The 27776-nt window shown below is 42.4% G+C and overlaps 1 protein-coding gene across 3 annotated transcripts in view; it reads left to right on the top strand.

The window, feature by feature from the left end:
* NPR3 (natriuretic peptide receptor 3) overlaps nucleotides 1-27776 on the top strand; it is a 73465-nt gene that overhangs the window by 33976 nt on the left and 11713 nt on the right. For all 3 annotated transcript variants that reach the window (XM_032627389.1, XM_032627391.1, XM_032627390.1), the window contains one exon: nucleotides 26640-26775. In XM_032627389.1, the coding sequence (XP_032483280.1) occupies nucleotides 26640-26775 (136 nt within the window). The remainder of the gene's footprint in view (nucleotides 1-26639; nucleotides 26776-27776) is intronic.

The following is a 27776-nucleotide window of genomic DNA, read 5'->3' as shown; positions in this document are numbered from 1 at the left end:
TCTGGTTTAAAAACTCAGAAATGGTGTCATTTTGTCTAACCTCTTTCCTAAGGTTGTTGAAGTTCAAGTATTTCAGTACAGGTCGTCCAACATGATGATACTTAGTGGGCAAAAGTTGGCATTGCATCGCCCTATCAGGTCCATCTTCTTGGTCATTAGTTCTCCTGTGTTCAGAATGTTAAATCTTATTTTAATGGTAGTCTAGGCAAAATCTCCCTGGAAGGTGTACCTACTACAAAGATCCGTAATACATTCCAAATCAAATACTGCTGCTTTAGAGATTATTTGTAGTTGTAGATTACAATATCGCTTCCCTCTGATGGTGGGATCGTTAAAATGGATTTTATACATAAATAAAAATGGTAATGTAGAAATTGGAGCTCCTCATAATGACTTATTCTGTCTTTCGTAGTTACGTGTGTTTTAGCTGTGCTCTTTTGAGTGCCACTGCAGCTGTTTATCAGGTTAGTTTAGACAGGTGGTTGTGGTGAGTGTCGTGGAAGAGGGAGATACGGGGCCTCACGGAGGCTAGAGCTTGATTTCCTGCAGCGGGAGATGCTGGAGCGGAGTAACAAGACTCGGTGGTCTTTATCCTAAGCCTCAGCTCTTTCCTCATTCTTGCTGCTTCTCTTGTTTGTACTAATGGGTTGTCTCATCTACTTAGAATTTCTGTTAGTGACACCCATCGTGAGCTCTTCAGTCCTCGTTACTGGATCTCAAATCCAGCAACGTTGGTGGACTCTATTCTAAAGTTTTACCATGCATTTTCTAAACAACCACAAGACCTGTGAACAGTAACAATTTTGTTTCTTTTCAGTTCTTCTTTTAAGTATGCTTAATTAAGAGATATTTAATTACATTGTCTATTAAATTAAGTATAATTAATTAAATTAAAACTTTTAATGATACTGACTAGGATCCCAATACAGTATTGAATGTAAGTAGCGGTAGTGGGCATCCTTGCCTTGTTCTGAACTTTAAAGTGAACAGCATGTAACAGATTTCATATCTGTTCACATCACCATTTAAGTGTGATGTTTACTGTGGGGTTTTGGGGAAAGAGTCTTTATTAGATGTGGAAGTTCTCTTTTATTTGTTTTTATTTGTTGGTGAGGTTCTGTTCTGGCAAAATGATACCCTTTATTAGGATAACTGAAACAAAAATAGCACAGAAAACATAAAGATTCACATAATGTAGATTAGGAAAGGATCTGGACACAGGTCTTTTCTTAATTGAAGTATAGCTGATTTACAATGTTGTGTTAATTTCTGCTGTACAGCAAAGTGATTCAGTTATACATATATATATTCTTTTTCATGTTCTTTTCCATTATGGTTTATCACAGGATATTGAATATAGTTCCCTGTGCTGTACAGTAAGACCTTGTTGTTTATCCATCCTATATATACTAGTTTGCATCTGCTAACCCCAAGCTCCCACTCCATCCCTCCCCAACCCGCCTCCCCCTTGGCAACCACATTTCTGTTCTCTATGTCAGGACACAGCTTTTGATTGTAGGCATTGTAAACTACATGATATCCTTGACCCCATGTCATGTATGCTAGTATCACAGTCATCAGATTAACATGTGGTTGGCGTCTTTGGAAAGCTTGGGATCTTCTCAAGATGCAAAAATTTGGAGCTTAAAATATTTTATAAGGCTATACTGAAACATTAGAAGGATGGAATGGCAATGGTATTTTTTAATAAAATTATTATTATATATTTTAAACTTAACAAATTTTGTTATTAACGTTACTTTGTTTCTCCCCCCTCTCTTCTTCTCTCTCTCCTTCTCTCTTTCTCCCTACCTTCATCTCCAACTCTTGCCTTCTCTTTTTTTAAAGTGACTTTTTAACTGAGACGAGTGCAAATTTACCTGCAGTTTTAAGATGCAATATGGAGACATTCCTCGTATATAGTGCCTAGTTTTCCCCAGTGGTAACATTTTGGAAAACTATATGTAAGATCACAACCAGGATATTGACACTGATACAGTGCACTAATTTTACTCACATTTCCTCAATTTTGTTTGTACTTACATGTGTATGTGCCTGTGTGTGGGTATTCAGTTCTGTGGAATTTATCACCTGTGTAGGTTGGGGTGATTGAATATTATCAAATGCGTTTTCTACATCTATTGAAATAATCAGATTTTTTCTTTATTCTGTTATAATGTGGTGAGTTGCATTACCAGGGTTTTCCCCCTGAACCCCAGTTTTATTGAGATATAACTGACATATAACATTGTATAAGTACAACATAAGGATTTGATATTTGTATATATTGAGAAATGATCATCACAATAAGTTTGGTTAACATTGATCATCTCACATAGTTACAAACAAATTTTTTTTCTGGTGATGAGAACTATAAAAGTCTACTATCTTAGTAACTTTCAAATATACAGTACAGTATTGTTGACTACGGTCATCTTGCTGTACATCTCATCCCTGGAATGTATTGATATTTAACTTATAATTGGACATTTGTATCTTTGAACCACCTTCATTACTAGAGTTTTCTAACTTTAATAATCTCTGCACTCCTGGAATAACTCTGCTCTCTCTCTATACCAAGTCTTAAACTCCTCTATTTCCCAGTCCATATCTTGGAGAATATAATTGTGGTTGAACCTGTACAAGTTTGCCTTGGTGGAGCTTTCCATGCTGGGTTGTCTCAAAGGCTATTGGCAGCCTGTAGATTAGGCTCTCTGGGTTGGAAGTCCACTCCTGTTTCACTCATCTCTGGTGGGTAGTTGGGTGCGTACACGTGTGTGATGTGATGGAAAATAGGATTCCTTAGGGCTGGGCTATCGTTGGGGCTCTGGGTGTTGCATGTACTGTAATTGTCTCATTATTACCACATGCATCTATGACAGTGTTTCCGCCATTCCTATGGGTACTATAATAGTATTTTTAAAAGTATATTTGTCCTTTTACTAGTGAACCTGGTGGAAACCTTATCTATTCTGATGCATTGTCTTTTAATAGGGCCCATTATATTGGGAGATGGTATAGCCTGATGGTTAAGTGTGCAGGTGTGGGGTTTCACAGACCTAGCTCTGCGTCTTACTGTATTGGTCTTGAGCATGTTTCTGAAACTGTGCCTTAGTTTACTGACTCTAAAATGGGGATAAATAATTTTTAACTGACAAGGTCACTGAAAGAACTCAAGCATTGTATATAATTAATATTGAACACAATGCCAGGCACTAAGTAAATATTCAATACATGGTAGCCATGATTTCTCTTACTTTTGTTTCTCATATTCCAGACCAACGTAACCAATGTATATGAGGCTTCTGCATGTCAATGTTCTCCCCAGCACCCCTGCTCATCCTTCAGAAGTTAACTCAAATACCACTTTCTCAGGATGTTTTTTCCTGACACTCCAGACGAATCTCACACACTCCGCTCCTTTCTATCATAACATGCCTCTCTGGTTGTAACCACATGTCTTCGTGTGGGATTTTTTTTAAGTTAACGTTGGCCTCCTTTGCCAGACAGTAAGTTCCATGAGAGCAGCAACCATGTCTGTTTCTGTTCACTCTTGCATCCCCCCTTACTGTATGCTTGGCACGTAGGACACAGCCAATAAATGTAAGCTATTATTATTATGCTTATTATTCGGGGTTTTGCTGGACCAGAAGACATCAAATCCAAGCCCCTTCCTGTACAGGGGTGAAAACTGAGGCCCAGGGAGGTGAGGTGGCTTTTCCAAATGTAACCACTCTATTGCAGTCAGTACAACAATGCTGGGTGGTGACAGAGTCCTGTGCTTGGACCTTATCAGGTACACAAAGGCAGGAGTTCAGATCCACTTATACTGTGGGAGATGGTACTGGGGGGTAGTAATGGCTTTTTACAGTGAGGATTCTGAAGACCTTCTAGTGGGCGGCATCAGAAATCTGAAGTTAGAAGTAAAGCCCCACTGGAGAGGCCGTCACATATCAGTGGGACTCCCAGCGTGGCTCAGACAAGTGCTTGCCAAGTGTCTGTCTAGCCTCCTCTGGTGGGGTTTTGTTTTGCAGCCAGGGTGGTCTTTACTGCCTTTCCCTTGGGCTAAGCCAGCACGAAGTCCTTCTGGAGACTCAAGCCCCACAGCAGCAATGGGAGGTGAGAGGGGCTGGGCCGACAGGAAGCCCTGCTGCGATGTCTGGGTAAGGCAGAAATGGCCCTTGTACCTTGGCCCTCTTGAGGCTTGACGGGCCTGCTTGGCCGTGACCACGGCGCTGAGGGGAAGCCTGTCTGACTGGAGAAATCTCAGGCTCACAGGGTCCAGTAGGCGTCGATGAGGGTCCGAAGGAGGAAGATGGCCACCGACAGCAGCATGTTCTTCCGGTTCTCCTGCCGAAGCAGCTGCAGCTCCTTCTCATAGTCGGAGGCTTTGTTCATCAGGCTGCTTTTCTCCTTCTCCAGAGACCTCCTGGCCTCTGAGCCCAGCTCCGCCCCATAGAGCCTGGAGTTCACAGCCTCCAGGTCCCTCCGACGTGACAGCTTCTCCTCCAGCCCATCGATCTCTAGAGCGATACCCAGATTCTCCAGCTTCCTTTTTTTTTTTTTTTTTTTTTGCGGTACGCGAGCCTCTCACTGCTGTGGCCTCTCCCGTTGCGGAGCACAGGCTCCGGACGCGCAGGCTCAGCGGCCATGGCTCACGGGCCCAGCCGCTCCGCGGCATGTGGGATCTTCCCGGACTGGGACACGAACCCGTGTCCCCTGCATCGGCAGGCGGACTCTCAACCACTGTGCCACCAGGGAGGCCCTCCAGCTTCTTTTTAGTCATGTTACTTGCCGGGTTCCCGGAGTCATTACTGGACGCTCTCTGGTGGTTTATATTGGGTCGCGCACATGTGCAGTGGCTCTCACTCCAGGGTGCCTGGATGGAGCTGTTTGGCCTCTGCCACCGAATTGTTCCAATTCTAGAGCACTGGTATTTGGTTTTAGAATGCGCTGTGTGGTGGCCAAGCCAAGATTAGTTGCATCCCCTGACTCCTGGTCAGTGGCTTTCTTTATCCACTACATCAGTCTGACCCTTTTAACAACAATGTGCCCAATATGGGGGCAAACCCATGACCCGAAGATTAAGTGTCTCAGGCCCTACAAGCGAGCCCGGCAGGCGGCACAGGCAGGAGCGCTTCCTTCCTTTTCCTGCCCCCTGCCTGCCCAAACACACACTTTTAACACATCAGTTTCTCTTTACTCTTTCACATACTTGACAAAGTCCGGCTAGGACTCCCGTCTCCTCTCCATCTGCAGCGATCTACTTTGCCTGTTTTCTTCTGAAGTGTAAACCACCATTTCCTAAATCAGCAGATGCTGTTTATTGAGCACCCCAGGGACCATGGCTGTGAACTTGATCCTGGACCATGTAATGGTCCCATCTTGGGTGGGATCTTCATCACCTAAAAATACTTGAGCAAGTATATAAATATCCATGGCCATGAGCTCTGGGAGGCTACAAGAGCCGCATTCCTGTGCCAGCACAGATTGGAAACATCATCCACTTCGGTGTCAGCACTCTGACACATTGATGGCATTCACGCAAGTCTGGACAGTTTATCTTGCAGGAGACCAAATGTGGCACATGTGTGAAAATATCCATGTTTCTAGAGAAATGAAATCAAACACGGTGGAGTGGGTTCACTTAGTTCTGTAGTAGGAGGCTCCCTCCAAATTCATCCAACTTTCCATGACCTCTTTAAGTGGATGAGGGTTTCCTGAGTTAGGGTGCATTAACTCTTTACAATTCTGTGCAAAATTTTGTACGTGAGGGCACATGTGTATATTTCTGGAGAGAGGGGCCAGCACCCTTCATCTGATTTTTAATGGAGCCAATGTCACAAAAAGGTAAGAATCATTGAACTAGACCAGAGTTAGTCAGCATACCATTTGACCAGTTACCGTCCCAAGCCCTATTTATTCCTACGGATAGGGTACAACATTGTGCAAGCAGGGCTGCATTGAAAAATCACTCCCCTGGAAGAAAATGAAGAGACACCTGAATGCTGTAATATTTTTTATTCTTATATTCTAAAACCATTCGTTTTATTTCTGAGATGAAAGAGATACTAATTCATTTATTTATTCCTTCATTCTGAACTAGGGAGTCAGTCCAGTCTTTACAACTACCAGTGTTTTCACATGAGGTCTTTAAGAGGTAGACTTAACTTTGTCCCAGCTACTATTTCTCAGTTTAGACTGAGCCAATGTTGGAGACCTCTTTTCCCCTCTGGCAGCTGCTCTGACTTCTCGGTCCTGTAAATCCCACTCTTGGCTTTGCCCCATTCTCCTATTGTGTTTGGCACTTCTGAGACCCATTCACTGGCTGGCCCTTTAACAGTTGGCTCTGCCCTTGGGTGAAGCTCACCCTCTTTCCTTGATGTTGTAGTTGTTTAAATCAAAACGATACATGATTTTCTAGATTGAATACAATGAAAGAAGACCCACACTGAATTAAAAATGAATTCATAATACTCTGAGAGTTAAGACAAACACAAGTCTCCCATTCTGCTCTTCTCCACTCCTGACTCCCATTCTTTGGAGGCCATAATCCTTAACGTTTTTATTGGCCTCTGCTGTTTCCCTTTATATTTCTAAAATAGCTTATCTATATTGATGTTTTGAATATTAAAAATTTTGATATTATTTTGTGATTTTGTAAAATGGAAAAAGATTTAGCTCCTTTATACACTCTTCCTCTACCAATACTTCTTTTTCCTCCCATCCTCCCAATATTTTGTGACATAATTTTTAGTTAAAGGTATAGTCACAAAATAAAATTTGAAGCTAAAAAAATAGAACTTTTATTATTATGACATGCATATATATGTATATGTATTTACAACTGAATCATGTAGTGTTCTATGATTACATTTCTTTTCCTGCCTAGCTTTTTGTTTTTTCTGCAGTTAGTGATTTCCTTGGTTTTTTATTTGCTTCCATGTAATTCTCACTACTTCATTCTTATTCCCTCAGCCAAAAATTTTGGATAATGATGTTTCTTCCCCCCCCCCCCCAACTTTGTTTTCCTGCTCTAGTTTAGAGTAATTGCTTTCTTCAATATCAACCTTTAGTTCTCTCCTGTACTGGATCCTCTTTTTCTTGGATATCAAATCTCCTTCTTTGTTGAATTTCACCTTAGTTTTGAAGGACAGGGGTGCAAGGATTCTTCAGTATACGCAAATCAATCAATGTGATACACCATATTAACAAATTGAAGAATAAAAAGAACCAGCTTTTAGTTTCATTGATTTTTGCTATTGTTTTCTTTGTTTCTATTTCATTAATTTCTGCTCTGATTTTGATGATTTGTTTCCTTCTATTAACTTTGGGTTTTGTTTGTTCTTTTTCTCTAATTGCTTTAGGTGTAAGGTTAGGTTGTTTATTTGAGATTTTTCTTGTTTCTTGAGGTGGGATTGAATTGCTCTAATCTTCCCTCTTAGGACTGCTTTTGCTGCACTCCATAGGTTTTGGGTCATCGTGTTTTCGTTGTCATTTGTTTGTATATAATTTTTGATTTCATCTTTGATTTCTTCAGTGATCTCTTGGCTATTTAGTAGCATATTGTTTAGCCTCTATGTGTTTGTGTTTTTTTTACTGTTTTTTTTCCCTGTAATTGATTTCTAATCTCACAGTGTTGTGGTCAGAAAAGATGCTTGATATGATTTCAATTTTCTCCTGCTGAGAGAGGAGAAATTTACTGAAACTTCATTTGTGACCCAAGATATGATCTATCCTGGAGAATGTTCTGTGTGCACTTGAGAAGAAAGTGTATTCTGCTGCTTTGGGATGGAATGTCCTATAAATGTCAATTAAGTCTATCTGGTCTATTGTGTCATTTAAAGCTTGTGTTTCCTTATTTATTTTCTGTCTGGATGATCTGTCCATTGGTGTAAGTGAGGTGTTAAAGTCCCCCGCTATTGTGTTACTGTCAATTCTTCTTTCATGACTGTTAGCATTTGCCTTATGTATTGAGGTGCTCCTATGTTGCGTTCATAAATATTTATAATTGTTATGTCTTCTTGGATGGATCCCTTGATCATTATGTAGTGTCCTTCCTTGTCTCTGTGACAGTCTTTATTTTAAAGTCTAGTTTATCTGATATGAGTATTGCTACTCCAGCTTTCTTTTGATTTCCATTTGCATGGAATATCTTTTTCCATCCCCTCACTTTGCCTGTATGTGTCCCTAGGTCTGAAGTGGGTCTCTCGCAGGCAGCGTATATATAGGTCTTGTTTTTGTATCCGTTTGGCCAGTCTGTGTCTTTTGGTTGGAGCATATAATCTGTTTACATTTAAGGTAATTATCGATATGTATGTTCCTATTACCATTTTCTTTATTGTTTTGGGTTTGTTTTTGTAGGTCTTTTTCTTCTCTTGTGTTTCCCGCCTAGAGAAGTTCCTTTAGCATTTGCCGTAAAGCTGATTTGGTGACGCTGAATTCTCTTAGCTTTTGCTTATCTGTAAAGCTTTTGATTTCTCCATTGAATCTGAATGAGATCCTTGCTGGGTAGAGTAATCTTGGTTGTAGGTTTCCCCCTTTCATTACTTTGAATATATCCTGCCACTCCCTTCTGGCCTGCAGAGTTTCTGCTGAAAAGTCAGCTGAAAACCTTATGGGGATTCCCTTGTATGTTACTTTTTGCTTTTCCCTTGCTGCTTTTAATATTTTTTCTTTGAGTTTAATTTTTCTTAGTTTGATTAATATGTGTCTCGGAGTGTTTCTCCTTGGGTTCCCCCATTTTTTCAACTCTTCCAACTTCTTTTATTTTCTGTGATTGCCACAACTTTATCTTCCAACCTGTCTATTGAATTTTTGATATCATATTTTTAATTTACAAGACCTCTTTTTTGTTCTCTTTTTAAAAAATAACACACTGACCTTGTTTCCTGGATACAATAGCTTCTTTTCCTGAGTGTACTCTTCCATCAGTTCTAGAATATACTTCGTTCACATTTTAACTTATCTAAAGTTGAGATTCATTTTATAATTGGTGGGCTGTCATAATGTTTTCTTTCTAAGGGCACATGTAATACAGGTGCTTCATATAATTGCAGATATTTCATCTTTGTTGAGATTTTTTTAAAGTTTTCTTTTACTTCCTGCTTGCCTATTTCTTTCAAATTCCTTTCTAAAAATATTCATTTTGAATTCTTTCTCTTTCATATTATAAGCTTTTCTTAAACTGTTGGTAATCCTTATCTAAGTTCTGTGTGCATGGGAACTTGTCTAGTGGTGGACTTTATTGTAGGGTAATAACATGTCAAGTTGGCTTTTTCAAAGGGTTATCCCAAATATGATTATGTGAGGGTTGTTTCTCTTAGGCTGGTCAGTTTCAATAAATAATTCTCCTCCAAATAACTTCTTGAGAGTCATAAGCCTGCCCTACATTCTGGGAGCCTAGGAAGGGGGGACTCTCACCTTTAGGATTGAGGACTTTTCACCTACACCTCAATTTTTAGTATTATGCTTCACCCAATCTCCAGCTGTGCCTTGTACCCTCCCAGTCGGATCTTTGTGTCAACATATTCAGACAATAAATCTCCTGTCTTCTGCCTGGGTAGGAAGGGACAGTTTCTTCTCTGTTTAAGGCTTGGGGGTGGGAGATCTGACATTTAAGTGCTTCTTGTACAGATTTTCAACTAATCCCAGTATTTCCAACCCCACTGCATCCCTACCTCCAGAGGTAACTAGTGTCTCCAGGTTGGAGCCTCTGGACTGGAGTTCTTTGCTTGTTGGAATTCCCTGTCACGCTCCCATGCACACTTGGATTTAGGTTTCTCGGGTCTATTGAGTCACTTACCCCTTTCCAACTTCCAAAATTTTTTTGACTTTCCTCATCTACTATTTCCTTCCTGTACGCTTTCAACTTGTAAATTTACATCTTAAAAATTTCATTGTCATTTTAGTGGGGATTTTGCAGGGAATGTATGTTTCAATGGTTGTGACTTACTGAAGTCTCTCAGTACCAGGCAAGTATGCAGTGATGGTGGTGCCATCTTTATTTTTTGGGGGTGGTGGTGGTTGTGGTAATCTAGTTATATTCAAAGCAAAGAAGGAAGAGGAAAAGAGAGACAGAGTGTGTGTTTGAGAGAGGGGGTCAGTGTATTTCTTTTAGTCCAGAATGCCCTTGCTCCTTTAGAAATTCCCACTTGGTTACAGCTTCTCTTCTAGTGGCTACTTAATCTTGACTTATTAGCTCAGTGCTTTCTTTCTTACTCTCACAGATATGCCTGCCCTCTGTGATTCTTCAAAAGCAGTTGTACAGAAGCAACACACATTAACAATAATATATACTCACTAAGAAAAGGCTTGTTCTTTTACAGGTTTGTCGTACTAGTGTATGAAGACTTTATTTTACTCTATGTCCAGGGCTAAACTGTTTCTTCTAATACAGCTCTTATGCCAGTGTCATTTGAAAAAGGAACACATATAGGAATATCATCTAGGAATCCTGTTGCCAGTGTAAGTAGAAGTTTAGGTTTTAACGTGGATTTTTTAAAAAGCTAAGTTTTAAGGTTAAAAAATAGAATATTTACATAAAAATAATGGGACCTGTTTGTGTCCTGTTGGGTTATTTGTAATTTATCACAATGCAGTGGTAGCAATTTTGCACCCTTTCTAGAATCTCTTAGGACTCTCTTATTGTACAACAAAATACTTCAGAAAAAAGTGAAAACATTGGAAGACATAAACTTGTATAGAGGGTTCCAACATGGGACTCAGTCACCTTCCAGTGCAACCTTGGGTAGTAGAGACCATCTCCTCTGAAGAGGATCTGTTCCCTAGTAATCTCCAATGTTGCAGACAGCATTATTCTAGAACCAAAGGCAATCCAGCTGGGAAAGGAGCTGTAGGAGAGAAGGCAGCACTCCTGACCCTGGACTTGGGCTGAGAAGGCCATTGGCTGGGTCACTTTACTTCTTAGGGCTTCCTCTGTTGTAAAACCAGAGATCGGGGCCACCAGCTCAAGGGGCTTTCCCATTCCCAGGTTTCTGTTATTATATGTTGAAAGTGTTTTTCTAACTTTAGTCTTAATTTAGATGTTGTTATTTCATTGTCAATATCTGGATATGGAATTTACTTACCCTTTATTGAAAAATCACAATGTAACAATCATCACAACCCACCCACCTGCATTTTAGGAGAATTTTATTCCAGTAAAGTATTCTGCTGCTTATAACGTTATATCATAAAAGTCTCTTGGAAATTTTCATTACTCCAGCTTTAAAATACAAAGGACCAACTTTTCTTCAGCTCCAGACTGGTCACCGTTCTGCAGCCTGAAACCCTTTGTATACACAAAACTCATCTTTGTGTACACAAACTAAGTAATTGCAATGTTCTGCGTCCAGTTTGCATTTGCAGGGATCCAGCTGCAAGTGTTGTTTTGCAAACACAAAATTAGAGCCTGGTTTTTAAGAGTGGTTTAGATGCATTTTTTAAAAAAGTATTTCTCCAGTTAATCTCAGCGATGGCTTTTTGATGTCGTTGTTAAAGAAAAGTGTTTTAGTTATAGAGAATGTGCAGAGTCCATTTTTTTAATGAAATAATGCTGCATCCTTGGTACTCTGGCTTTCAAATTCAGTTTCATACTTCTTAATGCGACCTCTGTTCTTGACTTGGGGTAGAATTTGGTAAATGCTGTTTTTATTTCTAACCAGGTATTCTGAGCAGGAGGTGATTTTATAACCTTGGATATTTGCTCATTTGAGGTTAGCAGGCCACCCATAGCTTGTTTTTTCTCCTTATTTAAAAGTTGAAAATTTAACTAATTAAACAAATATTCCGGCAGTGTCTGATGCACAGCAGAATTGTTAGGGAGATGGGATGTGTATTGGGCCATCCCTCCCTCCCAGGTTTCCCTCTGACACTCAAAAATGAAATGGGAGCCTGGAGCCTGCAGCTTATCTAGCCACAGTATTTGAAAAGAGACAAGGTTTAATAAATCATTGTTTAGATAGGCCAGGCATTACATTTTGGAAAGTCCAAAATGTTGAAAAACAACACTCTCATTTCCTTCAATGAGGGGAAGGCCCCAGTAAAGCTGTCTAATCCAGCTTGTGTTTTGACACTGGTTTTCCACAGATGCAGTGTGGGAGGTGTTATCAGTTGAGAAGTTATCAGCTCGTCAGTGAAATCTTGGCCGGGCACTTCCCCCCTTATTGTCTTATATAATATCATTTAATTGGAACTGGATACTCTTTTTTTTTTGGCGGTACGCGGGCCTCTCGCTGCTGTGGCCTCTCCTGCTGCGGAGCACAGGCTCCGGACGCGCAGGCTCAGCGGCCATGGCTCACGGGCCCAGCCGCTCCGCAGCATGTGGGATCTTCCCGGACCGGGGCACGAACCCGCGCCCCCTGCATCAGCAGGCGGACTCTCAACCACTGCGCCACCAGGGAAGCCCGGAACTGGATACTCTTACTGAAAATTTTCAGTTAGCTCTTCAGTAAAACCAATGAAAGAGAAAAAAAAAATGCAGCGGACGCAAGCAGTACTTGCCCCACTTCTGGTGAGGGTGTGCACAGGCAGCCTTTTGTGTCTGCCAGAGCTGCATCAGAATAGGAGAATACCCCCAACACCACCCTGCCCTGTGCCCTCACCCCCTTTCTTTAAAGTCAGCCAGGGAATAATTTGTCCAAATGAAAAGGCCCTTTCCGGCACTGGAGGGCTTTGCTAATTGTATTTGAAAGAATCAAAGCAAACCACAAGTTGGCTTTTAACAAGAGAAAAGTAATGTGTTCACATACCAACATATTAATAAGATTAGTTTTATTAGGAAGATGTAATCAGGCGGAATAAGGACTGCAAGAGGAATGGCTTTTTAAAAGCCATTCTTTTATTTTCTAGCTAAAGAAATACCAGTCGGCTTTCAAAACACATTTAAAGAAAGATGTACCGAAATCTAAAAAAATACATCAATTTCACTTACTTGACATAAAAGGGAAAAATGTTTTAAAATTGTTTATTTCTGTAACTTATAAATAGCTTTAGTTGTGCTAAATTAGAATAGTAAAACAACTTGGGAATCTCCTGGCTAAAGTATTTTTGTTTGATTGTAAATAAGTATCCATTTGCTTGTGATTTCTACATATTGGCAGGTGTGGATTTATTAATTGCAAAAATGCTGTTGAACTGGTGTAAGTGGAAAATCTTCAAGGAGGATCCACAGCACCCCACTTAGAAATGATTTTTCCAAGCAGTAGACTTCATTTTGACCTTTCAAAAGACAATCACTGCATTTTTTTCCCATTATATGCAGTGATGTAGTTTCAGTTAGAAAGATATTTTGCAATAATGGTGACAATGTACTCAAATGCGCATGACGAAAATAGCAATGCAGTGTGGAAATAAGTTTCACAATCCAAAAGCCAAGCTATTTTCCTTTGTTTTTCTTCCTGTATCGTCACTGAATGGAGTAGAAGGGCGTTTCACGCATTTGGCCAAACTCTTTACAGCAGAAGCACACATTCTTTCTAGAAGAGTCAGGTCACTTAAAATATGGACTAGAGATGCATTACCAGTTCAGCTTGCAGAAAGAACATACATCAGCTCGAACAATTATACCCATTAGCGTAAGTGAAGAAGCATGGGGCAAAACTGGAGAGGCTGAAAGCTCAGAGTTCTTTTTTCTGCCTTTCTCCTTCCTTCCAACATCTCTGTGCTCTGGGGGCCTCAGCATCCTTCTTTCTCCACTTGGTGAGGAACTCATTTCCACAAAGATATTGGGGGTTCAGTAGATTAGCTTTACCAGGATATTTCATTTAAATGGAAAAGGAAGACAACATAAGTAAACCTAAAGGTGATACTTTTCTGTTCCGTGGAGGAGATGAGTGAGTCTTTCAAATGCCAGGCTTTAGTCTTTCTGCCAGAGAGCTCTGCTCAGGAAACATTTATTTAGTTGGGCCACCCTGTGGCTAGAGCAGCGTGGTACTTTCTAAACTTACGTGAAGCTTTGCATTTTACTAATAGAGCAGCAGCAAAATGGCTGCATTTCCCATAATTTGACAGGAACCAGAAAGGAGTGCCCATGTGTTCAGCCTTCCAGCTTGGAAGAGGGGAGGGAGGCCGATGGGCCCCGTCGGCTTCGTTGGCCGCTGCACTAACAGAGGACTCTTGGTGTTTGATGCTGACTGCAGCCACAGTTTTGAAAGTCCGTGGGCAGAGTTGGGTTCATAAGGCCTGGTCATTGATGCTTCTGTCCGTGTGACTGGATATGGCGGAGGAGCCCAAGGTAGTGGTTCAGTAAATGTTAATTGATAGGCATTAAAACAATCGGCGACCCGGGGGCATGCCACCTTGTGTGCCGAAGACGTTAATCTGTAAAATGGAGAAAACCGCACCAGGCTGCTCTTGGAAGTTATGAAGAATGATTGTAAAGGGGTTTTCGAAGCTTAAGCGCTTTGACTGATAGTGTCCGAAGAAAACAGCCCCAGCTGCAGAGAGCAGAGCATCTCCGTGGCCCTGTGAGCAATGTGCAGCAGCAGTGTCAAATGGCATCCTTTCTGGGGTCCAGCCAATTGTTAAAAGGGAGGAACTAGAATAATATATTGCTGGGGGCTCAACCCCTTCCTGGTTATGAAATTCGAAAGTGACTTAAGCTGTAGGAAATTATTTTGGATTAGTCTTTATCATCTGATTTCCCCCCTGGAGAGAACTTGCTTCATTTTATAAGGTTCTAAAAATCTTTTTCTTTTTCTTTTTTTAAAACAAGAGGCATCAGCCACCGTGTCCCTCTCTCTTCTTTTTTTAAAAAAATTTCTTTATTTATTTTTGGCTGCGTGGGGTCTTCGTTGCCGTGCGCGGGCTTTCTCTAGTTGCGGCGAGCGGGGGCTACTCTTCATTGCGCGGGCTTCTCATCGCGGTGGCTTCTCTTGTTGCGGAACACGGGCTCTAGGCGCACAGCCTTCAGTAGTTGTGGCACACGGGCTCAGTAGTTGTGGTTCACGGGCTCTAGAGCGCAGGCTCAGTAGTTGTGGCGCACGGGCTTCGTTGCTGTGAGGCATGTGGGATCTTCCCGGACCAGGGATCGAACCCATGTCCCCTGCATTGGCAGGCGGATTCTTAACCACTACGCCACCAGGGAAGTCCTGGTTCTAAAAATCTTGCTCCCACAGACTGTGGTTTACAGATAGGGAGGAGGTGAGCAGAGAATTTGTGTGTGTATAATGAACAATTTAACAATTGGCCTAAATTTGGGGACCTGTATTATTCCCTTTACCGTTCTCTCTATGTGGGATAATTACTAAATCACTGAAGTCAGCCAGCTTTGTTTTTACCCTATCCTAAAGATCTTAAAGAGATTTCATTTATTAGTAAATAGTCCTGCATCGGATCGGCACTCTAATTTGCCCATCGTTGCTCTACAAACTACATTCATTTCAATTGGGGGCCATTTTCTCTTTTCGTAACTCAGCAGTGACTGAAATATACTCAGCAGTACATTTATGGTAGCCCTGTGTCTAAGAATTTCTTGGGTAGAACAGATTTCTTGGGTAGAACAGATTTCAGATTTCAGATACAGCACATATGCCCTCTAGATGCACATGCGTTTTTGTTGGTCATTTGACCCTATGTATCACCAGGCATACAGTTAAGCCTGCAGACGGTTGTTCATTGAACCTGTATGCCCGCCATTGCACACTTACTGAGCGCCTCCTTCAGGCAAGGCATTGTGTCTTGTGAGGACAATTCATCACTTGTGCGGGTGGCTGTTGAAGGATGGGTAAGAAGAGGTGGGTGCAGAAGAGCCTCCTCAGAGAGGCTAATATAGGGAATCCCAGCTTAGAAGAAGGAGGCAGTAGACACGTTTAGGGAATAGTGAGCAAAATCACCTGCCTTGAATGAGGGGATTTTCGTAGAGGAGGAGTTTGGAAAGGTCTCTCTTTTTTGAAATTTGCTCCTCCCTTGGCTGCCAAGACACCACCGTGTCTAAGTTCTCTGCCTACATTGTAGACTTTCCTGGTCTCCTTTCATGACTCCCCTTTTCCACTTGCTCCACAAATATTAGTGTTTCCCAGATTCTTTCCTTGGCCGTTTTTCTTCTCTAAACACTTTCTGGGCAGCACATCCACTCGCCTGGGTGGGATGTTCATCGTGATGTGGATAACACTTAAATTTCTATCTCCAACTCCAGCCTGTCTTTGAGTGGCAGACCCCGAGTTCCAATTGGCCCATTGGCACCTCTGCCTGAATAACACTGTGTCTACCTGCCTCATCCTTTCATTCAGAACTGCTCCATTCTGAGCTCTGCTGGACCAAGCCTAGAGGGGGAGTCAAGGAGGCTGGAGCTCCGAGTTCAAAGAACTTATTCTGCATGCAGAAGAAAGTAGAAAGTAGGAGACTGTAGTCAAAAAGAGATTTGCAAGTATTTTGAAAGTAGAGCAGTTCTGGGTGATGATAAGATCTTTGCTACTCAAAGGGTGGTCTATGGACCAGTGGCACCAGCATCATCTGGGAGACTGTGGAAATGAGGAGGTGTAGTGCTCTATCCCTCAGACCTGCTGAATCAGAACCTGCATTTGAACAAGATTTGCCAGTGAACTGTGTGCACAGTTCTGAGAAGCTTTGGCCTAGGGTATATGCATGAGAGTGAATTGATGAAGTTCAGTGGAGATGAAGTGTTCAATGTTCAATGAATGGATAATGCACAGGGAGATTGAAATGGTTCAGTACGAGTGCAATAATGTGGGTGGAGAGGAAGAATGTGAGCTGACTGCCAACCTCCTTAATGCATTCATTATGCCCTGGGAGTGAGGGAGGGTCCTTGCGTCAGACGACAGTGATATTTGACATAGGATTATTGACGTCTTAGTTCTTTGAGAACAGAGCCTCTGATTAGGATTTTTCCCCTTTAAGTTCTGTGCCTCAGCTCTTAAAAAAGATATAGCAGATCCTTAAATAATGATGAATTGACTTTACAAGCAGTGGGCTTAAACAGATTAGGCCTTTTGGTCAATTTACATTGTTTTAAAGGGAACCTGGAGCTAACTTAAACAATCTGGTATCCAATATCACCTTTTCTCCCCCCTCCTTTGATTATACTTTCCTGACAGGTAATTCAAAATGTGTTTGCTAGGGCAAACTTCTTCGTTCTTCTTTTCTCTCTCTTGATGTGCATATAACATCTTGGAAATCTTATACGTGTTAGAGAACTCATATTGATGCTCTAGCCTTGGGTGTGAGTTTGGTCTTTAAGGAGGTGCCTTGCTTGATAGACAAATCAACACTGATGATGCAGGTACTGATTTGGCCAGGAGATTTGAGTTCCAGTCGCAGCTCTGTTCTTACTATCTGTGCAACGTTGAGTGAATCAGGCAACTATTACAGGCTTCAGCTTCTCGTTTACACGACATGCTGGTTGGACTATATGAGCCGTAAATTCCCTTCGAGCTGTAAACTTGTGATTCTGTAATTCTTTTAGGCTGTTAAGAATGCCTGTGAGGTTAACGCGATGCAGCTCCCTAAGATGTGTACCCAAGGGTCTCTCCTGTATTGTGGCCAATATATTTATGAAGCTCAGTGTCATTCTATCCATGATTCAAAATCATGATACATCTGCATCTAGAGTACTCTGCATAGTTCTGGTAACTTTCTTAAGAGAAACGAGTCTCCTCACGTTAGTAGAATATGTTAGCCCTAAATGTTTTTAAAAAGAAATAGAGTATCTTTTAATTGCCCAAGGGAGTGAAACAATTTTCTTACGAAATAGACTTAAAAAGATCCATCTCTTTGAAATGTTGCACCATCCAACCTTGTGAAGACCGTGGGGCATTTCTTGAAATCTGAAGACTTAACTGAATTCTCAAGCAGTAGACCTGAAGGGATACTTTCAGGATAATGACAAGGAATGACTATTTTTCCTGGTAGTTAGTAAGCATATGAAACTCATTACTTGCATATTTTCCAAAGGCTGTCTTAACATGGGTTCCAGAATGATTTAGATCAGTTCATTATGCTGGATCCCAAATGTGATTCAGAGTGTGTTGATCTTTTGGTGTGAGGCCCTATTCTTTAAAGTTGATATTGGCGATATACAAATACCTTTAAAGACTTATTCATTTAAAAATTAAAAATGAATTTAGTTCAGTGATAGAAAACAGAACTGGACTGGACAAAACATGAATGTTGACCTTATGATTATGTATTTTCATATGTTCTTATAGAAGCTACTGTGGAAAGTTTTCCACAATTTTCCGGACTTGGGATATTCATTTAGGGAATTAAGAAAATGTTTATTATGGGAAATTTTAAATACATACAGAAATGGAGAGCACAGTATGTGAAACTCTGTGTCCTCACCACTCAGCTTCAATAATTAACCAAGTCAGTCTAATTTCATCTCTAACGTTTTTCCCACCCTTACCCCTCGGCGCCAGTAATTCTGAAGCAAATCTAAGGCATCCTCGTTTCATCTTAAGCATTTTAATATGTATCTCAAAGATAAGTTTATTATTTTATTTAATAAAATTTATACACAATGAAATCCATAGCTCTTGATTGTGCTATTTGATCACCTCCGATAAACGTGTATGTCCATGCAACTACGACTCCTGTTAAGATATAGGAGATTTGCAGGACCACATGCAGTTTCCTCATGTCCCTTTCCAATCAGTTTCTACCCCCATAAGCAACCACCCTCCTCCCTCCACATCTTTAATGAGCTATAGTTGACAAATGAATTCACATAAATTGAAGGTGTACGACATAGTGATTTGCTATGTGTGTACATTGTGAAGTGATTACCACAATACGGTTAGTTAACACACCATGACCTCGTATAGTTACCTTTTCTATTTTTATTTTCTGGTGGTGAGAACATTTTAAGATTTACTCTCTTAGTAAATTACATGTATACAATACAGTATTGTTAACAGTAGTCACCATGCTGTACATCAGAGCCCCAGAACTTATTCATCTTATAACCGAAAGTTTTTACCCTTTTACCAACATCTCCCCGTTTCTCCCACTCTCCAGCCTCTGGCAACCACCGTTCAACTCTCTTTTTCTATGAATCTGACTTTTTTAGATTCCACACAGGTGAGATCATATAGCATTGTCTTTCTCTGTATGGCTTATTTTACTTAGCATAACGCCCTCCAGATTGTCACAAATGGCAGGATTTCCATATTTTTTTATGACCAAATTCTGTGTGTGTCTCTCTCTCACACATTTTCTTTAATCGTTCATCTGCCAGTGGACACAGTTGTTTCCATAGCTTGGCTATTGTGAAAAATGATGCCATGAACAGAGTGCAGTATCTCTTCCAGACACTGACTTCCGTTCCTTCAGATATATACCCAGAAGTGGGATTAATAGGATTAATAGGCCTTTTTATTCACAGATGGGTCAGAAATCCTGATTCACTTGATCTGAGCTGCTGGTTTAAATATCTGCTTAACAGTTAGTGTGTTGCCTCATGTCCCCTCTCCTCTTTTCTTCTTCCATCTTCTGCCCTCTCATTCTGTCTCTAGGTGAGGGTTCTGTCCCTCCCTCATCTTCCAGTACATTGTTAGTCTTCTCTTTTATAGACCCTCGCTGGTCTTTCTAGCCTACGTGCTCAATTTGTAGAACTCCTCAACTATCAGCCGGTTAGAAGCAGAAACCAGAGCACAAAACTGTTTTACAACCTTAGCTGGCTGAACATATGTGCCAGTTGGATAGATGTCATAACTAGGCAAGCCTGGTTTGGACCCCTACTTAAGAACTTGCCCACCCAACATCTTCTGCAGTTTTGACCCCATCCACCGACAAAGATCTCTCGTTTCTGTTTAGGGTGTTAGTCAGAGTGTCTCTTATAGGATAATAACAGTGTCCATCTATGAAGGTTTTGTAAGGACTAAACACAGTAGAACTTAAATTCTATTAAGTTCACCTCCTAGAATATAGGAGATGCTTAGTATCATAGTTAATACCTGGAAGTAAAGAGAACTGCTTGACTTCGTTCAATCTAGCATTTTGTAAACCTGTTTAACCACGATAGTGCTATTTCTAGAGCCATCTGTTAACATGTTAAGGAATGCTGCTGCTGTATGGAATCTAGCTTCGGAAACTCGGAATTAAGAATTGAACAAAATTAAGCTCCTGACTGTTCACAATGAGTGAATAAACCAGAGCTGCTTGAACTGGGAGTCGGGCTTCTGGATCTTAACTCAGTCCTCACCACACCTTGAAACTGCTTGAATAAGAAGGAGAGGTTTCATTTTAAGACACAAGACAGAAGTGAAAAAAAAAGTCATCCTTATACAAAGCCTAGATTTTTGCTTCTCTCTTCCTTGTAATCACATCTCCAGGTGACTCAAGAAATTTAAGGAAAGCTATCTCAAGTTCTCAGGATCAGCTTTCAAGGATGTCATCAAGGTGGATAAAGTAGAGTCTACATGCTTCTTCTGATTTTGGCCTTTCAGGAGTGAGGCCAGAACTTGTCCCCCTGTGTCCCCCGTCTCCATCTCACTCTGGCTTGGTCACCCCACTTGCAGTCTTGGGGCTGCCTCACCGTCCAGCAGAGTGGGCAGAGTACTTGCTGCCTGCCTCGGCCCTTCCCCCTTGGGTTTGGTGTGTGTGTTGACCCACCTCGACATTGTGCCCGACAGGAACATAGACCCCTGGAAAGAAGGCCAGCAAGTGTCCAGAGCAGTCTGTGGGGGTCGGGTCCCCAGGCTTTCCGGAGGCACATCTGGTCGGGCACTGGTGGGACATGAAGGCCAAGGACAGACATTGCTCACCTGATTCATCTGAAAGCCAGAGACGATTATGTCATTAGGTATGTGCATTTCTCAACTAAGCCTTCAAGAGTGATAGGTGATGAGAAGCATCCTTATATGACGTGTGTGTGGGGCACATTCAAAGGGCACATGTATCAGATGACCGAATTCCCTGTATGAGCACTGGGAGAATTTTAGAAAGTCATTCTCGTGCTTGCGCTCCACACCCACTAATTCCAGGAGCCCAGTTCCACGGAGTTCTCCTCCACCTCGTTTCTCGGGGCGGCTCTCCTGGCCGAGGTTGCCTCATGTAAGTGGATGCCGTCCACCAGCACCGCGGCACCTGCGCGCAGCCTGCACTGCCGTTCCCGTCATTAGAAGGGCAGCCGATTGCGGTAGCGTGGGAGACACCCGAGGGGTCAGAACTTGACTTAATGATCTTCCCGGGGCTGCTTTTGTTTAATGATCCATTTTGTTTTAGGTGATGAGAGAGAGAAAAAAATCTGCTTCTATTTGCAGGCAGCCACACTTTAGGCTAGGAGACCCAAGTTAGTTTCCCAGTCTAGGGCATTACTATAGGGGCAGGGCTGAGCCTGGGATGGAGACAGTCATTTGGGTGACTTAGGGCCCATCCCCACCCCAAAGAAGTCTGCCAGACGATATGGCAATTCTTCGGCCAAGCACAGGGCTGGACCCTGGCTCTCTCCCAGGTCTGCTGCCTGACTCTTGGTAAGCCACTTGCCCTTTGCATTTCCTCGGAGTTACTAGGATAAGGGTAAAAATTTACAACTGCACTTTCCTCAAGGCTAAAATAAGTCAGCAAGTGACCAAGTGTGAATTCCATGAAGGCAGGCCCAGTATAGAAGAGCAGTATAGAAGGCCTGGTATAGAAGAGGGGTGTACGCCAGTAAGAGTGAGAACCCCTCTTTTGATGTTGAAGAATTGGTGATATCACTTGATTTATGGAAGTTCCTGCTGTTGTTACTCTATATTGTAGATTTAAAATTTTATGATTCAAAAGAAAATGGAATGAAAACAGATAGGATCTTATTTTTATTGTATGGAGGTCATGTGTGCAGTGTTCATCAAATGCATAATGTCCTTTAACCTTCGGCCTCCCCATGCAGCACGGCCAGGCCACTTTCTTCTGTGTCTACCATCTCCAGTGGCCTAGGAGGGCAGGACAAGGTTCATTTTCAGGGTCTTATTACTAATAATTCAAGATGAAGCTGCCACTGTTTCTGCTGTGATAGGGAGAGGCAGGTCCTGGACCATCTCTCCTCTTATCTGCCTGCCATCAAAATGTCCTTGTCCCTGATCTCCCCTTTAACTGATGGGGACGTTAAGGGTCATGTCTTTTCAAAAGACTCTTAAGAAACACTGCCCCAAACCCTCTGCTTTCCTGATTTGCATTTGGGACCGTTGGTTTGTGGTGAGAAAGACAGAACCACCTTACGACATGCTTGAGTACATGTGAACACCACGAGTGAAGCCCTGGGAGAGCCTAGCCTTGTGCTTAACTTTGGTAGCTTTCTCTCACTAGTCTCCATCTGAGAGCTTTACAGGCTTTCTCAGGTATCCAGACGACCCTGGGAGCGAGATTACTGCCGGGTGGTCCACTATCACTTTACAAGAACAGCTGAGGCATGTAGCATTCTCTGCTGTCTTGTTTGGAGCACAGGCATTGAGGAATTCACCTATGAATTTGTCTCCCCAAAGAGAAATGAGAAAGACTCTGCTCACTGTCACAGATAAGAGCCATGTCAGGAATGGCAACTCTTTATGCTCAGTTAAAAAAGAACTAGATTTCTTTTTTTTTTTAATTGAAGGATAGCTGATGTACAATATTATATAAGTTACTGGTGTACTTATGTACTGGTGTACTTGTATAGTGGTTCATGATTTTTAAAGGTTATATGCCATTAATAGTTATTATAAAATACTGGCTATATTCCCCACATTGTACAATGTATCTTTGTAGCTTATTTTATACCTAATTGTTTGTACCTCTTAATCCCCTATTCCTATTGCTCCTCCCTCCTTCCCTCGCCCCACTGGTAGCCACTGGTTTGTTCTCTATATCTGTGAGTCCGCTTTGGAAAAGAACGAGATTTGTATTCAGCTTTTCCCATGATAGAGAATTAAGAAGAAACTACACTAACAAATAGACATGGCTGACAGGTGCTATCAGGGAGAAAGGCCAAAGGCAAAAATGGCTTTCTTTTATGTGGAATAGCTGCCACTGGCCAGCACCAGAGGACAAAATCAAGGGAACTGAGACGAAATGACGGGAGAGCATGCTTCCTTGTTCTGGGCAAACTCCCCAGAATGAGCGGAAGATGGTGAACGATTTCCATCTTGTTTGAACGACAGACACTTTGATGCACAGAGCAAATCATTATCATCCTGGAGCTGGTCCCTCACGGGGGTCGACTTCACCAGCTGCCTTGTGTGGAGTCCATCTACGCACCAGTGGGGGGCGGCGGTGCTGTTTGGTGGAGACGAAACTCCTAGGGCTCATGAACTGTATTTGTTCTCTTAACTCTGCCATCGAGCAGGGGAATGGCTGCATTTAGGAATTTAAGGAAGACTCATGGCTAATGACAGTAAGGAAGGGCTTTCCGGCTAGAAATGAGGCTTACTACTAGAACAGGTCGGTCAGAAGAGGGAACGCTGTTTTCTTCCTTTAGTAACCACTGCCTGATCTGTCAGGCAGGAGTTTGAAGTCCCAGTGTTGTTCTGGCCAGAGGCGGGGCGTGTGGGGGGTGTGGGGGTGGGGGTGGGGGGTGTGGGGGGTGGGGGGGACGGACCAGATGACCTCTTTCCTTTCAGCCTGGGGGCCAGCAGAAAGTGTTCCAAAGGCAACTTAATACTCTGGATTTATTTTTCTCCCTCATTTTTTAAAAAAATTGGCACTTCCAATTTTCAGTGTCTATAATGTGCTAATGGGCTTTCCTCCCATTAAAAAACACGTGTGGATGTGAGAATGTTCTCCTCGAGAAAAGACGGTCTCTGGGGTCTTGCTTCTGGCTTGAGGTCCTATGAGGTAGGTGTTATGAAACGTCCCCCGCAGCGGGCTGGGGTGTGAGTGAACCTCAGTGGGGGCCAGCAGCTCTCCTGCTAATTTTGGCAGGAGAGGGAGACACTCAGCCAATTTGAGAGGAAAGAAGGTAAATTTTGCGTTTCATTTGCAAACCCAGATAAAATGAGTTTTTGGACGCGGGCAGGTATTGAGAGCCTATCTATTCTCTTCTACCATTAAGCCTGCTAGGACAGAAGTAATCCAAGTTCATGTTTTTCAGCCAGATAATTATTCTTCCCATCCTGATTGTAGAGGGGGCAGCTCAGAGGGCGTATCAAGAAGGAAGGGAGCTCAAGAGCCAGACAGAGGGTGGTGCTGGGACACGTGTCCTGTGCTTTGGGTGGCCAGTGGCAGCGTGGCGGCCCAGGGTTAGGATTTTGAGAAAGAGGAGGGAGAAAGGTGGACAGGTGATGTCCAGCAGCTGGTACTTCACAGTCTAAGTAGGGGCTGTCTTAGACTCCCTCAGAACAAGGACTGTAGATGGAACAACTCTCACTTACAGAATGCAGGGAGATGGCAGGTGAGCGATGCCTTTAGGTTCTCAAAGTAAGGAGTGGATCGGACCAGGGCTTTTCAAAGGCATCTTATGTTTCCCATATTCCACGATTCTATGATGCTTCCCTCTGTAGCAGGGTGGTTTTTATACAGTTATCAAAGGGAAGATTGATCTTTTGAAAAAATCGTTTTTATTGTGGCCTGAGGATTAAGTTACACAGCTACAGTCCACTCATTAAAACTCATTAACCCATCAGCACGCTACTTTCTCAAGCCATGATGACTTCGTGGCCTAAGTGAACATTTCATATTCCTCTGGAAAATTGAATTAGCATAGCGCAATCAGCAGAAAATTATCTTTGACTAGTAGATTTTATTTCTACACCATTCTGCTTTGCCTAAAAAAATAATGACTCTGAGACTTGATGGCTAACAGTAAGAGCTAATGTCTACCATTTGCTTTCACAGTCCCAAGAGCTGTGTTAGATGTTTTACATGCACTCGTTCATTTAATCCCCAGAAGAGCTCTATGAGATGAGTAGATACTAAACTCACATTTAGTCGATAAGGATATTGAAGACTAGAGAGATCAACTAACATGTCAGGGCCAGGATTAGACTCTGGGTCTAGCAGCTAACTGAGGGGTCTCCGGTAAACCATACTCTTCTGTCCTCTGCCTCTCCCAGAGGGTCAGTGGAATTGACTAGCTTGGGCTGCACCCATCGCAGTTGGGTGGAATTAAGGACGTGACTTTGTGGAAGAGAACTGTTTGGAATATGAAAGCATGAACAAGGAGGCTTAGTTTCCATTAAGTGTAAAGTGGGTCAATAAGATATGTTGTAATAGTAATTAGATCCCTTATTTTTTGAACACTGCTATTAGGAATTAGAAGCTAAGCAGGATTCCTAGGTTTATAATTCTCTGTCTCTAGACAATAACAACAAAAACTAACAGGGAGTGCTGACTTTTACATATTTTACATCTGTTAGTTCACTTAAACATGACAGCAACCCCTTGAGATAGGCACGAATATTTTCCTCATTTTCCAGATGGGGAAAACTGAGACCCAGAGTGGTGCAAAAGCACAGCCAGGAAGTGGCAGAGCTGGGCGGCGAGCCCAGGCTCTTTAACCATTATTCTAGCCTGCCTCTCAGCACTAGGCTTTGGCAATTCTGAGATATTCGCTCCTCTGATGCAAACAGGACTTATTGTCCTTCAGGGTGGGATGAGGCCAAGAAGAACTGGACGTTGAGCCATGTCTTCTGTGAATGTTTGTGTATTTGAACCAGGTGGCTCTCTTCCTCCGGGGTCTCTTTCCACGACTGGGGCAGGAATGCCTCTCTCAATGCCTCACCGTGGTTGTCTGTGGGATGCCCAATTCACTCTGCTGCACGGAATTCCATTCTTGATGCTTTCTTCTGAAATAAGAAGGCTGGAATTTGGGGATACTCTTATACCTAATCTGTAAGCTACTAAGTGTTTCAAGATTGTATTTGCTCAGTTCATGTTCAATGAACGTTACAGTGGGTTTAAATGTGGTATCAGAACTTGCCAAATGGTGCTTATAGAAGGACACAAGGCTCTGAAGGATTAAGTGACTTCTCCAGTTTCACGTGAAGTTGTATGTTTCTGAGCGCAAGGGCTATCTTACTTGAGCCAGGACTCAACTGAGATAAACCAATGGCCTGTTTCCATTCTTGTCCTTGGAGCTTGGCAGGGACTGGAGGTAGGGAGTGGTCAGATGCCCTGGAACTACTCAGAACACAAATTGGAAAGAGAAACTGAGATGTTGATGCTGGTAGAGGAGAGGACAGAAATGCTGGGCAGGCAGGGATGGCAGCATCCATTTCTCTTTGCCCCCTTTGCGCTCTACTAGGAGTTCGGTAGTATTTGAATATGAATGAATGGATCCCTACTGTTTTTTTAGCCATGCTCCACATTCAGAGCATGGAGATCACAGGGGCTGGTGAAGATGGAGAAGACCTCAGGGGGAAGGTTGGACTCTAGTTGGCTTGAGGTAGAGAGCAGATGTGGGAAGAAGGAGGGCACGTGTGCAGAGGCATCTATGGGCAAAGGCTGATGCACCTGGAATACTTAACCTGGCCCACAGGTACAATGTTCTTGACTTCTGTAATATCTTGTCTGCTCTCCAAACTCCCAAACAGGGGAAGGGTTTTCCTGACTAAGCCAGTGCCAGGAAAATTGTGGCATGAGTCTTGTTAGCTACTCTTTTGCACACCTCTGCCATCGCTTACGGGCCTCGAGTCTAACTTGTTAACCACTTGGATTTGCCCACATTATTCCCGAATGTGAGTCATTTGTTGTCTGGGCTCACCCAGCTGGGCTTTCCTTTCCAGGTTAACATGTTTGTTGAAGGATTCCACGATGCCATCCTCCTCTACGTCCTGGCTTTACATGAAGTACTCAGAGCTGGTTACAGTAAGAAGGATGGAGGGAAAATTATCCAGCAGACTTGGAACAGAACATTTGAAGGTGAGGTTTCAGTCTACAAGGCAGCAACACTCTGAAGCTGATCAAGCTGCTTCTTTCCTGGTTCTGTTTTTCTCTCTTACAACCTTGGGACCTTGCCAGTGTCTTACATTCCTCAGCTGTAGAAGAAGGATAATAAGTCAAGATCAACCCACTTCACAGGCTTGTTGTGAAAATTAAATGAGATAAAGCTTGTGAAAGTGCTTTGAAAGAGTCCCACTGAAATAGGAAGTGCCTTGTCTCCTGATTACTAGATGACAACTCTAGGCTTCTTAAAATTAATCACAAGCCTCATTCACAACAAATAATCAGTTTGTGAAGAGTTATGAGATCAGTTTTTTTTTTTTGGTGGTACGCGGGCCTCTCACTGTTGCGGCCTCTCCCGTTGCGGAGCACAGGCTCCGGACGCGCAGGCTCAGCGGCCACGGCTCACGGGCCCAGCCGCTCCGCGGCATGTGGGATCTTCCCGGACCGGGGCACGAACCCGCGTCCCCTGCATCGGCAGGCAGACTCTCGACCACTGCGCCACCAGGGAAGCCCTGTGATCAGTTTTAAAAGGAATAATCCCAGATATACATTCCTCTGTTCAAAACTGGGAGGTTTGAGATGATAAGCAGGTCCATTTGAGCTCTCTGCTTGTATTTTATTTTTTAAAATGGTGAATACCAGCTGTTGCTTAAGAACAGAGAAGTATAAGAACAACGACAACAAAAAAATCGCTCGTCATCTCATCACTCAAGCAATCTCCGTTGACATTTAGACATTGTACAAGAATGAGACCATTCTTGGCTGGAAAATTTGAATGCTACAAAAATGTACAAAATGAAAAGTGAAAGTTTTCCCTTCACACTCTAGTCCCCTGTCCCCAGTGTAATCACTATTAACAATTTCCTATGATTCAGCCTAAAGATATTTTATGCCTTCTGCCAGCACATATGCATTTGTATATCTTATCTAAAAAATTGACACAAAAGGGTCATACTATGAATGCCGTTCTTCATCTT

This window comes from Phocoena sinus, chromosome 3 (genome assembly GCF_008692025.1).
Source record: "Phocoena sinus isolate mPhoSin1 chromosome 3, mPhoSin1.pri, whole genome shotgun sequence".
Classification (NCBI taxonomy): domain Eukaryota; kingdom Metazoa; phylum Chordata; class Mammalia; order Artiodactyla; family Phocoenidae; genus Phocoena; species Phocoena sinus.
The sequence above is the reverse complement of the archived record's forward strand: the minus strand, read 5'-3'. Positions and strand labels throughout refer to the sequence as shown.